The 13,454-nt window shown below is 41.2% G+C and overlaps 1 protein-coding gene across 1 annotated transcript in view; it reads left to right on the top strand.

Annotated features, from left to right (window-relative positions):
• CYFIP2 (cytoplasmic FMR1 interacting protein 2) overlaps positions 1 to 13,454 on the top strand; it is a 143,066-nt gene that overhangs the window by 87,855 nt on the left and 41,757 nt on the right. The window contains exon 25 of the mRNA XM_069102493.1: positions 12,413 to 12,556. Coding sequence (XP_068958594.1) covers positions 12,413 to 12,556 — 144 coding nt within the window. The remainder of the gene's footprint in view (positions 1 to 12,412; positions 12,557 to 13,454) is intronic.

Here is a 13,454-nt window from a genome sequence, read left to right as displayed (position 1 = left end):
ATAAATATATGTATTTATTCCCTGCCTCCCTGGATGAATGCCTGCCTCCTTTAAATTCAGCCTCATTCTCCCTTTCTCCCTCACCCTCATTCCATTTTATGTTTACCTAAGTCCTTTTTGTCTTCCTCTCTGGTTTTGTTCTTAAAAGCCGTGACTTTGTTGATTCACTCCCTTGTTCCCTCCTCTGTCCCAAGTAATGACAGGGGTTTCTCCAGACAGAGCATGAAAAAGAAAGGCTGTGTGTCTTACCTTACAAGTTCTCTTCCCTGGAGAACTATTCAGGCAGAGCCCAGCTCTCCGTGATAGAGCAGACAGAAAGCAGAATTAATGAAGCTTTTCCTTCTTTTCCCTCACAGTTAGAGTCCTCCCTGATGTCTCTTTTGCTGCTGACTGAGAAAGCCCATTGCCACCCTTACCCCTCTCCAAGCTTTGTATTATACATTTCTTCAGCGTCAGCATCCCTCACCATGGCAACCAGTGGGACCTATACGCACATCTTTTTCAGGGAGCCAGTCAGTGGTCTGTCTCCTGAAAGCCTGCAGCCCTGGGAGGGGGACATTTCTCCTTTCTGTTTGGACAAAGAGTTAAAAAAAAAAAAACTTCGGAAGAATCAAATTTCATGCTTGCCTTGGTTTTATCTCTTATTTACTACTATTCCTCCATATTTTTCTTTGCTCACTTCAACCATGATTGAAGATTTAAGAGATCTCATTTTAGGTTTTTGTGGCAAAAATAACCTTCCCTCCTTACCCCCACCCATCTGAGTTGACCTAACACCTTCTCTCCTCCCCCACCAGACTCTTCACCTCCATAATATCTTTTCTGTTCCTTACTTTTCACTCTGTTATTATGCATTAGTTATGCAAACTTGGGCTTGGCTTAGCCATTTAACCATTCAGATAGGGTTTCAGTTTCCTTACTTGTAAAATGAGAGAGTTAGAGCCGGGTATGAGGAACCTGTAACCTTGAGGCCACTTGTGGCCCTCTACGTCCTCAAGTGTGACCCTTTGACTAAACGTTTACAGAGTGTTCTGTGAAGTTTAGATTCAGTCAAAGGGTCATACTTGAGGGCCTAGAGGGCCACATGTGGCTTCAAGGCCACAGGTTCTCCACCTCCAAGTTAGACTATTTGATCTCCAAAGTCCTTGAATTCAATGATTCTGAGATTCCTTCAGTGATTCCATGTTCCCTTTCTCCAGAACAGCATGTTCTGGCTGTGAGATCCCAGCTCCTTCCCTTCCTATCCTCCATATGTCCAACATGAACCGCCAAAAACCCTGTTTGGGGCATATAGAAAGATTTATTTACTCCAGTAGAATGGGGATATAGCTATATTATGCAGAGAGACAAATTCATGGTGTGATTTTTAGAAAGCACTATACTTAAAGTCAGAAAACCAACTATGTAGACACTCAGCTCCAGCACTTACTGGTTAGTGACCACGGGCAAGTTACCTACTCCATCTGAGTTTCAGTTTTCCAAGCTCTTTGTGCAACCTACCCCTTAGGGCCATTATGTGGAAAGTACTTTGTAAATCATAGAGAATCATGGACATTGAACTATTATTAAATATGTCAACCTTTCTATTTCCTAGTCTCTGTCTTCTGTGGCCCAAACAAGTCAACTCTAGAAAGCAGGGACTAGAATACATTGGAGATAACTCCCCAGGTTCCTAGACAGTTTTGTTTGGTCGGTTTTTTAGTCCTTATCTCTTAAGGTTTCCACACCTGAAAATTATCACTTGCCAAGAGGTCAGAGCTAGAGTGGTTCTATGAGGTTGGCTAGTCCAACCTCCTTATGTTACAAATGAGGAAATTAAGTCCCAGAGAATCTCCAGCCCCCAGGGATACTATCTAAATGATTGTCAGAGATAAGAAAGTTCTGTTTCCCTAGCCAGAGGGAGTCACAGGCCTTTGCCCTGACAAAAGGGGTTTCCCTGAATGATACTGTCTGATGACTCAAATATTTCATGACTATTAGAGGCTATCCCATAATTTACAAGTGGGTTTTTTTAATTATGAGGGAAATCCAAGGTTTATAGGAAGCACAAACTGCAGAAGACCTCCTCCCAAACATTAATAGTGTCCTCTAAATATCTAGTCTCCCCACAGAGTATAACATTTTCTCTGGCCACAGAAAGACTACAGGTGACTCCTAGTCTGTTTGTATTAATAGGATTATTTAGGAGCAGAGGAAGAAGGCAGGCGAGGGGGGAGGAGGGTAGGCGCTGTTAATAATAAAGCCAAAAAGTGCTCAGAAGTATGTCATCATCCTGTTCTTCAGAGTTGGGAATTCCCAAGTTCATTTTTCTGCACCAGCATTTTTCCATCTGGATTTTAGCTGTTTAATTTTGGAGAATATGAGATTATCATAGCTAGAAGAAGTTTTAAGAGATTAACTAATAACTTTATGTTACTGATGAGGAAATTGAGACCCAGAGGCAAAAATTACTTGCCCAAGGTCATTCAGTTAGTAAGAGGAGTGAAATTAGAACCCAGGTCTCCAGACTCCTAGGCTAATGTTTTTTTTCTACATTGCCAGATTACTTTGATGTCTTTCAAAACCAAGAGCAGCCATAGAGGAGTAGGGAGTTGTCCGGAGCGATCTTCTTCATCCTACAGTGCCCTGTTTACAGTGATGAAAAATCCTCAGCGTGGCCATTTCACTGCATTAAACTCTGATGCTTCTTTTCCATTTTTGTAATTAGCAATAGTCAGAGAAAGTCACCCTAGCTCTACCTTAGAATCAGCCCTACCTGGATATGACAGGGAAGGAGCTATGGAGTGGCATCTGTCTGTTCTACAGTCAGTATCTGGCCACAGTAAGGTCAGGGATTAAAAGAGTAAAAGATGCTTTGTTGTTGTTGCTTAGTAATGTCTGACTCTCCATGACCCCCTTTGGGGTTTTCTTGGCAAGGATACTGGAGTGGTTTGCTGTTTCCTTCTCCAGCTCATTTTAGAGATATGGAAAATGAGGCAAACAGGGTTAAGTGACTTGCCCAGGGTCACACAGCTAGTAAGCAACTGAGGTCATATTTGAACTCAGGAAGATGAGTCCTCCTGACTCCAGGCCCAGCGCTCTATACACTGCACCCCCTAGCTGCCCAATAAAAGAGGTAGAGAGCAACTCACCAGCCAGGCAAGTTTCATGCCTGATGGTCTCATTGAGCAGGGCAGGTTTCTTCAGTGCACATAAATCCCTGCTTTCTTGGATAAACAACAGGACAGAGTTTCATGGTGCAGCAAGGAGAAGAGAATTATTACCAAAGTAGAGTCATCCAGTGCCAATAGAGGAGTAATCTGACAGAGGACATAGTAGGACAGCCTTGCAACCAGGAAGACCTGGGTTCGAGTTCTGCTTATCCTTGCTGTGTGATGCTCACAAAACTGCTATACATTGGTGATAAGTGTCTGTGGAGGGAGTTTCCAGAACTAGGACTTCTCTACGCTATTAAAATCACTGATCCCGACTCCCCGTCCCCAAAATAGAAGCGCCACAGAGAGTTTCCAATTAACCAGACTTTTTTTTTTTTCAAACAACTGGCACAGGACTTAACATTTCCAAAGCATGTTATATGCATTAATTCATTTAGGCCCCACAGAACCCTGTGAGGTAATATTTCCAGGTTTTTCATTTTATTCCCATCTTACATAAGAGGAAACCGAGACTCAGAGCAGTTCAGTGCATTGCTCAGGGTCACATAGTTAATAAGCATCATCGGTAGGATTCAAACCCAGATCTTCATGATGCCAAGTTTAAGACTCTTTCTACTGCACCACACTGCCTTTTGAACACCAATTGTACATTGTAGACATAGATCTTTAAAAAATTATTATTTCCTCTTAAGAGCATCTGTACTCAGATTATGAGAACATGTACCATAAATTTCTTCCAAAATCTTCATTGCCTATTAAAATGGTAAGGTTAAAAGAAGGCAGTACAGGACAATACATTTGGCCTCAGCTTTCTTAGTACAGTTATCCCTTCCACATCCTGGGGGTTAGGGGTGCAGCACCCCTGTGATCTGGAAAATCCTCCTAAAATGTTTTGGCCCTCCCTTCATACCAGAAAAAAGAGTCTGAATTTTTCCTTTTTCTTTTATGGGGTGTTTATAGTACTGTGTTGTAAAATTTGGGATAAGTATTTGGTCACAGGTGCTGTGTCGTCTGTGGCTTCCGCAACACTCCCCAAAAGTTCCCATTTAATTTTTTATGCCAACCTGCGATATATCAAAACCATGATGGGGAAAGTTGCAATGTGGAAGGGATAATTGTACTCCATCCCAAAGCATATTGTACCCACAAGAGTGGTCATGCATAAAGAGGTATCTTCTATTGTAGAGAATTTAGTAACTACTCTACAATGATTACTGGGCAACTAAATGATGCCATAGTACACAGAGTGCCAGGCCTGGAGTCAGGAAGACTCATCTTTCTGAGTTCAAATCTGTCCTAATAGTTGTGTGACTCTGGGCAAGTCTCTTCACCCGTTTTGCCTCAGTTTCCTCATCTGTAAAATGAGCTGAAGAAGGAAAAGGCAAACCATTCCAGTATCTCTGCCAAGAAAACTCCTGGTGGAGTCACAAAGAGTCTGACACAACTGAAAAGACTGAACAATCAACAATACTATGATCACCAAAACCAAAATGTGATATAGTACTCAGCCATAGGGATAAGGACTGGACTTGTAATTTCAATAATATAAGTAGCTTCTCTGGGTGATGAAATCCCCTATCAATGCATGTCAGCACTTTATCTGCAATCTGCAGTCTTAGAAAAGTTGGCTTACCCAGGGTCATAAAGTCAGTATGTGTCAGAAGCTGGACTTAAGTCAGGTCTTCACAACAGCTCTCTCTCTATTTACTCCATGTAACCTCTCAGCAATACCACTCCCAAAACAACAAGATAGCTCCCATCAGCTCAGGTTCTACCTGGACCATCTCATGGTTAGAGAACTGAGTCAGCATGGATTCAAATGAGTAAACAAAAATATAAAAATCTGGCTACTTCTCTCTCTGCCTCGACTTTGCCTTCTCTAAAATGGGGGAGATGAATTATGAGGATCTTTAGGAGCCCTTCCTTATCTGACATTCTATTTTCTGAGATTCCTTCCAGCTCTGACATTATAGGATTCTGTGCTTTAAAATCAGGCCTTCCAATTCCCTCTTCCACCCCAAACATGGCTATTGCTCATTTAAGTCATTTCCTCTCAAATGCGTTGGTTTTTCAAAGTGATTTAGAATATTAAGATCCATATATTCCACCTGAATGGAAGAGCTAGTTCATTTGTCAAAGTGTAGCCAGCTGATTATATTCAAATACCTACAAGGAGAAGTAGAGAAACTCTTAACACTTGCAGAGAAAGAAAGGAAATCAGAAGCATCTTTAACCTGAAGAAAAAAGTACATTGCTTAGAGTTTTGAGAGAGACAGCAGTTGTGATTCCAGATTTCAGGGATGCAAAGTGTTTACCGAAAAGTTTACAAAGGAATTTAAGTGTTTTGAGTCTGTCCTCCCACATACAGTGGAAGGAAACAGAAGGTTAAAACTGGAAGGAATCTTAGAACATAGAATGTCAAAGCCAGGAGGGACCTTAGAACACAGTCTTAGAGCTGGAAGGAAGTTGAGAATACAAAATTTCAGAACTGGGAAGGACCTTAGAATATGGACTGTTGAAGCTAAGAAGGGATTACAACTAATAGAAAATTGCAACTGGAAGGGATCCTAGAATGTTGAGTGTCAGAGCTGGAAAGGACTTGCAAACATAGACACTAATATCTGATTTCCGTATAAGTCAAGGTGGAAATAGGAAGCTTCCTGGTACCATCCACCATGATCTATAAGAATATTAGTTCATAAGAAAGTGGAAATCTCAGCTTTGGAATGTACATTATACAAAACCTGTCCATGGGGCCACTTGGATAATAAGGAGCTCCACTGAGGGTGAGCAGCGGCAGATATCCTGTTCTGTGATGAAATACCGAGCAGGTCAGAGTGGTGACAAATAGTTGGGTTGTTCAGCTAACAGACTGGATTCCATCAGATGACAAGCTGAGACTCAGTGGGGCCAAATAAAATGGAAATGTTGGGTGCACGATTAGCAGTTCCAACATTCATTAACTTTGTGCTTGCTTTAAAATGAGAATAATGAATTATTTTGTGGTCAGTAGACAGTCCCAAGAAATGCAGATAGCCTGACTCACAACATTCAATTTCAGATACTATTTGGGTTTTGCTTTGTGCTACTTTAAACATCGTTTTTCCCCTCCATTCTTGAGATACTTCTTTGCCTGAAGAAAATGCACTTGGCATCAAACATGGTTAATATGTAGTCTTAAATTAGGGCTGCTTGTTATTTTAGACACGAAGAATCATATCATTTTAGTGCTGGAAGACACCCTGGGGCTCATCTAGTTCAACAGATGGGGAAAATGAAATCCAGAGAGGAAAGTGACTTTTATTTCATGCAGTTTGACTTTAAATGAAGTCTGTTTTAAGTGAGCCTTCCTAAAAAGACTAGATACACATCGAATTCAAGAGACGGGGAGTGTTCAGCCCTGTTAATTGAGTCAGCTCATAAAGGATGTTCAAGCCTGCTAATGAACCAATCCTGCTAATTGACTCTGCTTTTTTTTTAGTGAAGTCAATTACCAGGATCAATTTAGATTTAGTTAATTGGTAGTATGCCCACTAGGAATATTTGTGGTAGATTGCAAATATCTAGAATCACCATTACATCCCTCTTTTTCTTCACATCATCAGAATATGTCCAGCCTTCTGCCTCTCCACCCTTTCCCCTATGGGGCAGTAAGGTCCAGCCTCCTATTGAGTCAGCAGGTTAGACCGGGTGCCCTTAGGGGTTGTATGTGCATGTTTTTGTTGGCATGTGTGTGTTTCTATACTTGCATGTGTTGGTGTGTCCTGTGGAATGATGAAGAATAACTCTTGAATGTTGGTGATTCTTTGAGAGGGGTTTGGGTTGCCTAATGGTGACTTTGGAATTCTCTCCAGTTTAATCCTATTCCTGAGACTCTTGGGGCATACCTTGAAGCATAGACTTCTGAAGGACATAGAGAGAACTCAGTTCCATTCAATTTTCCAAGCATTTCTTGAGTATTTGCTATGTGTAAGAACCCATGAAAGATGTAAAGAAGACAAAAGAGATGGTCCCTGCCATCAAGGAGCTTAGTCCTGTCAACATATACAAAAGAGGGTTTTCCCATTGCATGGTGTCTGCCTGGTTTTTTTTTTTGTTTTGTTTTGTGGTTTCTGTCCTGTGGTGGTGAAGCAGCTCTACAGGTCTCTTCCAGTTCTAAATCTGTGATCTATCAAACCTGTCAGGGAGCTGATGAATTGTCATCCATCTTTGTATGATTTATTAACGTTTGCCAAGAGGAGCTGCCATAGGCAATAGGAGACCTTAGAAACAAGCCTTGGGGGACAAGGCAGTGGAATTTATTCCATACTTGTAGGACTACACCAGCTTTTTGTTCACTCTAATGTGGCTCCTCTAAGGTGGCCCTCCTGCCCACTTCCCAGAGAAATGGTGAAAGGGAGGGAATGTATCATAAGCCATAAGGCAGCTGCAGAAGAGTACTGTGGAAAGTTGTTTACCCTTACATTCAATAAGCATTTATTAAGTCTACTAGGTGCCTGGTGTTCTTGTTCCAGGCACTGGGACTACAAAGAGGTGTCCTTGCCCTCAAGAAACTTACATTCCTTTGTAGGTTTTGTGAACCTTGAAATGCCATATAAATATATGAGTTGAGTTGTTAGGCATTATGTTTGTCTCAGTCCTGAAACATGTGTAAAATAATCAAATTAGACTAAATTACTAATTATTAAATTCGGTGTTACTTTTACCCCTGATTGTCTCTGATTCTTGAGTAAGTCTCAGGTACATATCACAAGAAAAAGCCAAAAGATGGAGAAAGAATGACTAACTGCTGACTTTCCTTGGGTGGTCACAGTTCAGAAAACTGATCATTGTTCCAAATTTCCTCTGAATAGTATGTCCTAAAGAAGGAATCATACAGGAAGACCAGGGTGCACTCTTGCTGCTCTATGGGTTGGAAGAAACAGCTGGCACTGAGAAAAGTGCCTAATGGACCATAAATGAGCTTTTATCCAAGGCGGTATTCTCAAATGCTCGCCATTGCCAGATCAGCATCTCAACATGCTCCTCTGGGTCTAGGCAAACCATTAGTGGCCTTGTCAAAGACCATTAGCAAAAGGGGCACTCACTTGAAGAAAAATCCCTTTTACTAAAAGCAAACAGAAAAAATAGAGTCTTTGTGGCTGCCGTCTTACAGGCATATTGGATCTCTGCCCACAAGGCAACATGACACAAAGTTTGGAGAACTAGCCTCAGAATCAGAAAGACTTGGCTTCCAGGCCCACCTCCTATCTCTGTGACCCTTGGCAAGGCACTTAATTTTCCAGATCCCACCAGTAGTTCTCTAAGAAGATACTGAGCTGCCTTAGGGGGATTTTCCTCACCAAAAGTTCCCGATAGCAGCAGCTCTCAAACTTTTTGGTCTCAGGACCCTTTTACATTCATAAAAATTATTGATGACCCACCAAAGAGCTTTTGTTTGTGTGAGGCATATCTATCAGTGTTTGCCATATTTGAAATCAAAATGGTTTCATATTATTATGAAAAGTTTTTACTTCGTGGACCCCCTTTTGAAAGTGTCTCAGGGGCCTGCAGAAGTCTCCAGATCACACTTTAAGAAGCACTGCCTATAGCAATGAAATCAAAGATCTGATTCAAAAAAAACCAAACCCATATATAATAATACAAGAAAAATCATAGTATGTGCTGTATTGTGTGATATTTTAAAAGTTTGAGAGATATAATTTCTAGGTAATTAATCATTTCATTAATAATGCTAGCATTTTATTAATAAAAGGGCCAGTGGCCACTCTCAAATGCCAAAGACCAATCATGGTTGTGGGCTCACAATTTATATGCCCTTAGAAGAGTGGTGTATTCCTGAAGGTGCCAGTCAACTCTGATTAACAAGAAATAAGAAAAAAATGAATATTACAATAAGAGGTAGACCTGTTTTAATGAGGGGCTGGGGAAATGTGACTTTAATTCTGTCATTTAGTTCTAAATTGCCCAACCTTGGGCAATCTAATCAAAGAATTTGTGTCCCCAGCCCAAGCCTGAGCAGAGGATGATGGGTGTGGGAGTTTCACCTTAGATTAAATACTTTGTAAGGCTGGGTGGAGTAGCAATATCTAGATTGAGGAGAATGTTAATCCTAACTGCTATCATCTCTCTTGTCCTGCTGAGCCTGGAAATGAGAGCTTCAGAAAAAGGGGGAGAACTCTGGATCTCACCAAATCATTGCTTATTAATAATCATTTCTCTCCTTTTTTAACACCTATATTTGCTCTGCACATGAAAACTTAATCATGGTACTTCTTCTGCTATGTAGATCACTGAGCTGAAGTAATCATTTTCATAAAAATGCCTGGTATGTGCATTATACTAACTTGAGCAATTATCATACTTTGGTGTCTATAATAGGCACTCCTATCCCCGATCAAAATGGCCTTTAGAATATTTTGTGACTACATGGAATAATGTCTCCACTCACCCTCTTATTTAGCTGAGAATTTCATCACACTCAAGTACTATTAAGAATTCATCTACATAGCACCAAAATGGGCTTTTGCCACAAAAATATTATGACTGCATATAGCACACCTTTAGGACCTCAGAGTAGCTGAAGTTTTCATGTAATGAATGTATTCTGTTATCCAGGTTGGTGAAGAAATGGGAGATTGCAGTTGATGAAACTTCCTGATTTTTAGAGAGTTCCCAAATATGCAGCACAGGATTTTCAGGTTTAAGATGATTAGGATTCAGGGCTAGCTAGGTGTCACAGTGATTAGAGCACGGAGCACGGGCCCTGGAGTCAGGAGGACCAGAGTTCAAATCCAACCTCAGACACAACACAAAACTAGCCGTGTGACCTTGGGCAAGTCACTTAACCCCAATTACCCTTCAAAAAAAAAGATGATTAAGATTCAGTAAGATTTCCCCCTAGCAGTAAAACCAGACTGGATAGAACAGAATCTTTCTTTGAGAATCCATAAGGACTCTGAAGCATAATTATGAATGCCATTAACATTATATTGTGGAATTGTTGGGTAGCAGAGATGGGAAACAGAGCATCAGATAGCAGTTTATGTTGATTAAATTAAAGTGTATTAGTTAATTTCTGACAGAGACAGAGTAGCATAGTAGATAGATAGCTTTGAAGTCATGAAAACCTGGATTCAAGTCTTTCCTTGGACACATTCCACCTGTATGAACATGGACAGGTCTCTCAGCCTGGCTGCATAGGCAACTAGGTGGCAAAGTGAAAAAGTGCTGGGCCTGGAATCAGGAAGGCCTGGTTCACATCCAGCCTCAGACACTTCCTAGCTGTGTGATTTAGCCAGCAAGTCACTTAAACCGCTAACTGCCTCAGTTTCCCCAATTATAGAAAAATGGGGACAATAATAGTATCTACTTCACCAAGTTGTTGTGAGGATCAAACAAAATAATAGTTGTAAAAAGCAATTAATAGAGTGCCTGGCACATAGTTGATACTCTCCCTCTAAATCTCCCTCTCCCTCCCTCTAAACCTCTCAGCGTCCCTAGTCTAGAGAAGGGGCTTAAACTGACTTCAAGAGGTATGTAATCAATCAGAGTATGAGATTATAGGTTATGTATAGAGTGCTGAAGCCAGCTCTTACCAGCTGGAGAGCTGATTATTAAATTTTCAGTGTGAATGCAATTACAACTCTGCAAATTAATGATGTAAATTAAACTTTAAAATGTACCCCGTATACATTGGAAAGCTAGTTCTTAAACATTTACCAGCACACTCAGGTTGTATACCATCTTCCCTGCCATATTTAGTCTAGGCTTGTCTCTAAAACAAGGACCCCCTCCCTACTCTAGCCTCTCCTTTAGGCACTCCCAACTTCCCCTTTCTGAGTCCTTCTGTCCCTCAGGGCAGTTATCTAACTGCTACCCAGAGAACCATGGCAATTGTGCAGATGCCATTTGGAAAATTCCTACCCCCCCTCCCTTAGCATACCTAGCATCTACCTCCCAGGTATCCTCCTGGATAAGGTAGGTGCCCTTCCAAGGGTGGACTCTAACTCTCCAGTGCAGTAACTGGTGAGTAAGAGGCCTCGTCCATCTCCTCCCTTTTGATTTTGGGTGGGACAGAATGAGTTCTATAAGATAAGCAGTGTTGGCTGGGTTGTAATTTGCATTGTAGAACTCATTACATTACCTTCCCCATGCTCCCAACCCACCTCTTCCAAACCTTCCAGTTACTGATGAGGGTACCACCCAGGTTCACAACTACAGCATCCTCTCTCACTCCTCCCTCTCCATCACCTAGCAAATCTATCCTCAATTATACCTCCACAACATTTTTTCACAGCTCACCTCCTTTTCTCCCGCCTACATAGCAACCACCCTAGTTCAGGACCTCGTGACCAGTCACCTGGATTATTACAATACCCTTCTGCAATAGCTTCCCTACATCCTCTCTCCCTTTTCTGCTCTATCCTCCATGCTCCTGCCAAAGAGATTTTCCTAAAGCACACGTCTAACTATATCCTACTCACTGTGCTACTGTCTTTTGAAGGGTCAGTCTTTGTTGCTGTAGATATTTTATTCAATATCACTATTAGGCATGACTATATTATCTAAGCATCCTTATCTTCTAGGTTGTAAAAAGTGAATTCAAACCTGGGAAGCAGTATGTTTAACTAACTTATAAAATCCACCTAGAAAAAGTTTATGTGGGCTTAAAATAAACAGATACATTTATTTATTTTTCTTTAAAAATATTTTATTGAGGCTCTTTTATTTTTCATTAATCACTTCCTGTTAAAACTCCTTCCGCTGGGTAACCTTGAGCAAATTACTTAATCCCAATTGCTTAGGGGCGGCCAGGTGGCTCAGCGAGTAAGGCTCCAATGTTGGGATGACCTGGGGATCAAATCCGGTCTCAGATACTTAGCACCACACCCAGAAATAACTAGCTGTGTAACCTTGAGCAAGTTACTTAACCCCTGATTGCTTTAAAAAACAAACAAACAAAAAAAAAAACTACATCCTTCCCTTGCCCCCAGAATCCTTTTTTATATGAATAAGTACAATCAAACAAGACAAACCAGCACTTTGGCCATGTGTGAAAACGAATGCCTCACCCGTCGTGTCTAGTCTAGCACCTCTTTTCTAAGAGGCAGGGGACGTATTTCATTATCATTCTTTTAAAAATAAGGCTTAGTCACTGGAGCAGATGAATTTTAAAACACAGTTCTTCAGGGTAAGAAAAAATCACCCCATCATTCATTGCTCCATTCAAATTACAACCATGTCTGTTTTCGCAGCCCCTCAACATTGCCTACAGCCACATCTACAGCTCCTATAGGAATTTCGTGGGGCCTCCTCATTTCAAGACAATCTGCAGGCTCCTGGGTTATCAGGGCATTGCTGTGGTGATGGAGGAGCTGCTGAAGATTGTCAAGAGTTTGGTAAGTTCAGGCCTGAGCAAACCCCAGTTTTGCCTTCAAAAGGTTTGACCCATGTCTATTGTTAGTTAAGTTTTACTAATAATGAGGGTCTTTATGAATGAATGAAAAAGCATTTATTAAACTTTTACTTTGTGCTAAGTGCTGGGGATAGAAATACATTAGTCCTTGCCTATTAAAAATATATTCTAATAGGATAAGGCAGTACATATAAGGGGATGGTGGCCAGGCAAGGGTGTTTGGGTCAGAGATGTCACAAGGATGGTGAAAGGAACAGTAGCACCATTAATTGACACATCCTTTCCAGAAGCAATGGTACTATAGATTTGATTGTAAATGGTGGAAAATGGAGACATCAGTCATCTGGTTGAGGGCTGGCTAGATTTAATAGACTCTCCCCAAATCAGACAGCTCATTCCAGGAGTATACTGGTAAATGTTTAACAACCATCTCTCAGGGGAAAAAAATGTGCCCACAACCCACTTATAAATTGAATCTGTAGTATTGAACACTTTCCTAAGTCTAGACAATGAACAAAACAGTAAATCAAGCTCTTATTTATAGCCTTTGCTGATTTCAAAGTGCCCACATTGAAAATTCAATCATCAGCTCTCACCAGGCTAACTCCAGCACAAATCTGGCTTATTCCCAGGATGGGGTTCTGGTGTAGAGGGGGTAGCAGCAATTACCAGTATCAGGGCTTGATCACAGGGTATAAAAGGTGGCCAAGGTAAAGAAACATGGCTCAGTTTCCTCTTTGAGGAAGGAGAGAGGGTGAAACCCCTGCATTTTGGGGCTTAAAGTCCCGAGAACAGTTCAGTGGTCTTTGGTACCACTATACACATGTGTAATGACTGGGGAATATACCCACAAGGTGCGTTCTGGATGAGGAGATAGAAAG

The sequence above is a fragment of the Petaurus breviceps genome, unplaced genomic scaffold (assembly GCF_028583685.1).
Source record: "Petaurus breviceps papuanus isolate PSGF00001 unplaced genomic scaffold, PetGlider_PUasm1.0 551, whole genome shotgun sequence".
NCBI lineage: Eukaryota > Metazoa > Chordata > Mammalia > Diprotodontia > Petauridae > Petaurus > Petaurus breviceps.
The sequence above is the reverse complement of the archived record's forward strand: the minus strand, read 5'-3'. Positions and strand labels throughout refer to the sequence as shown.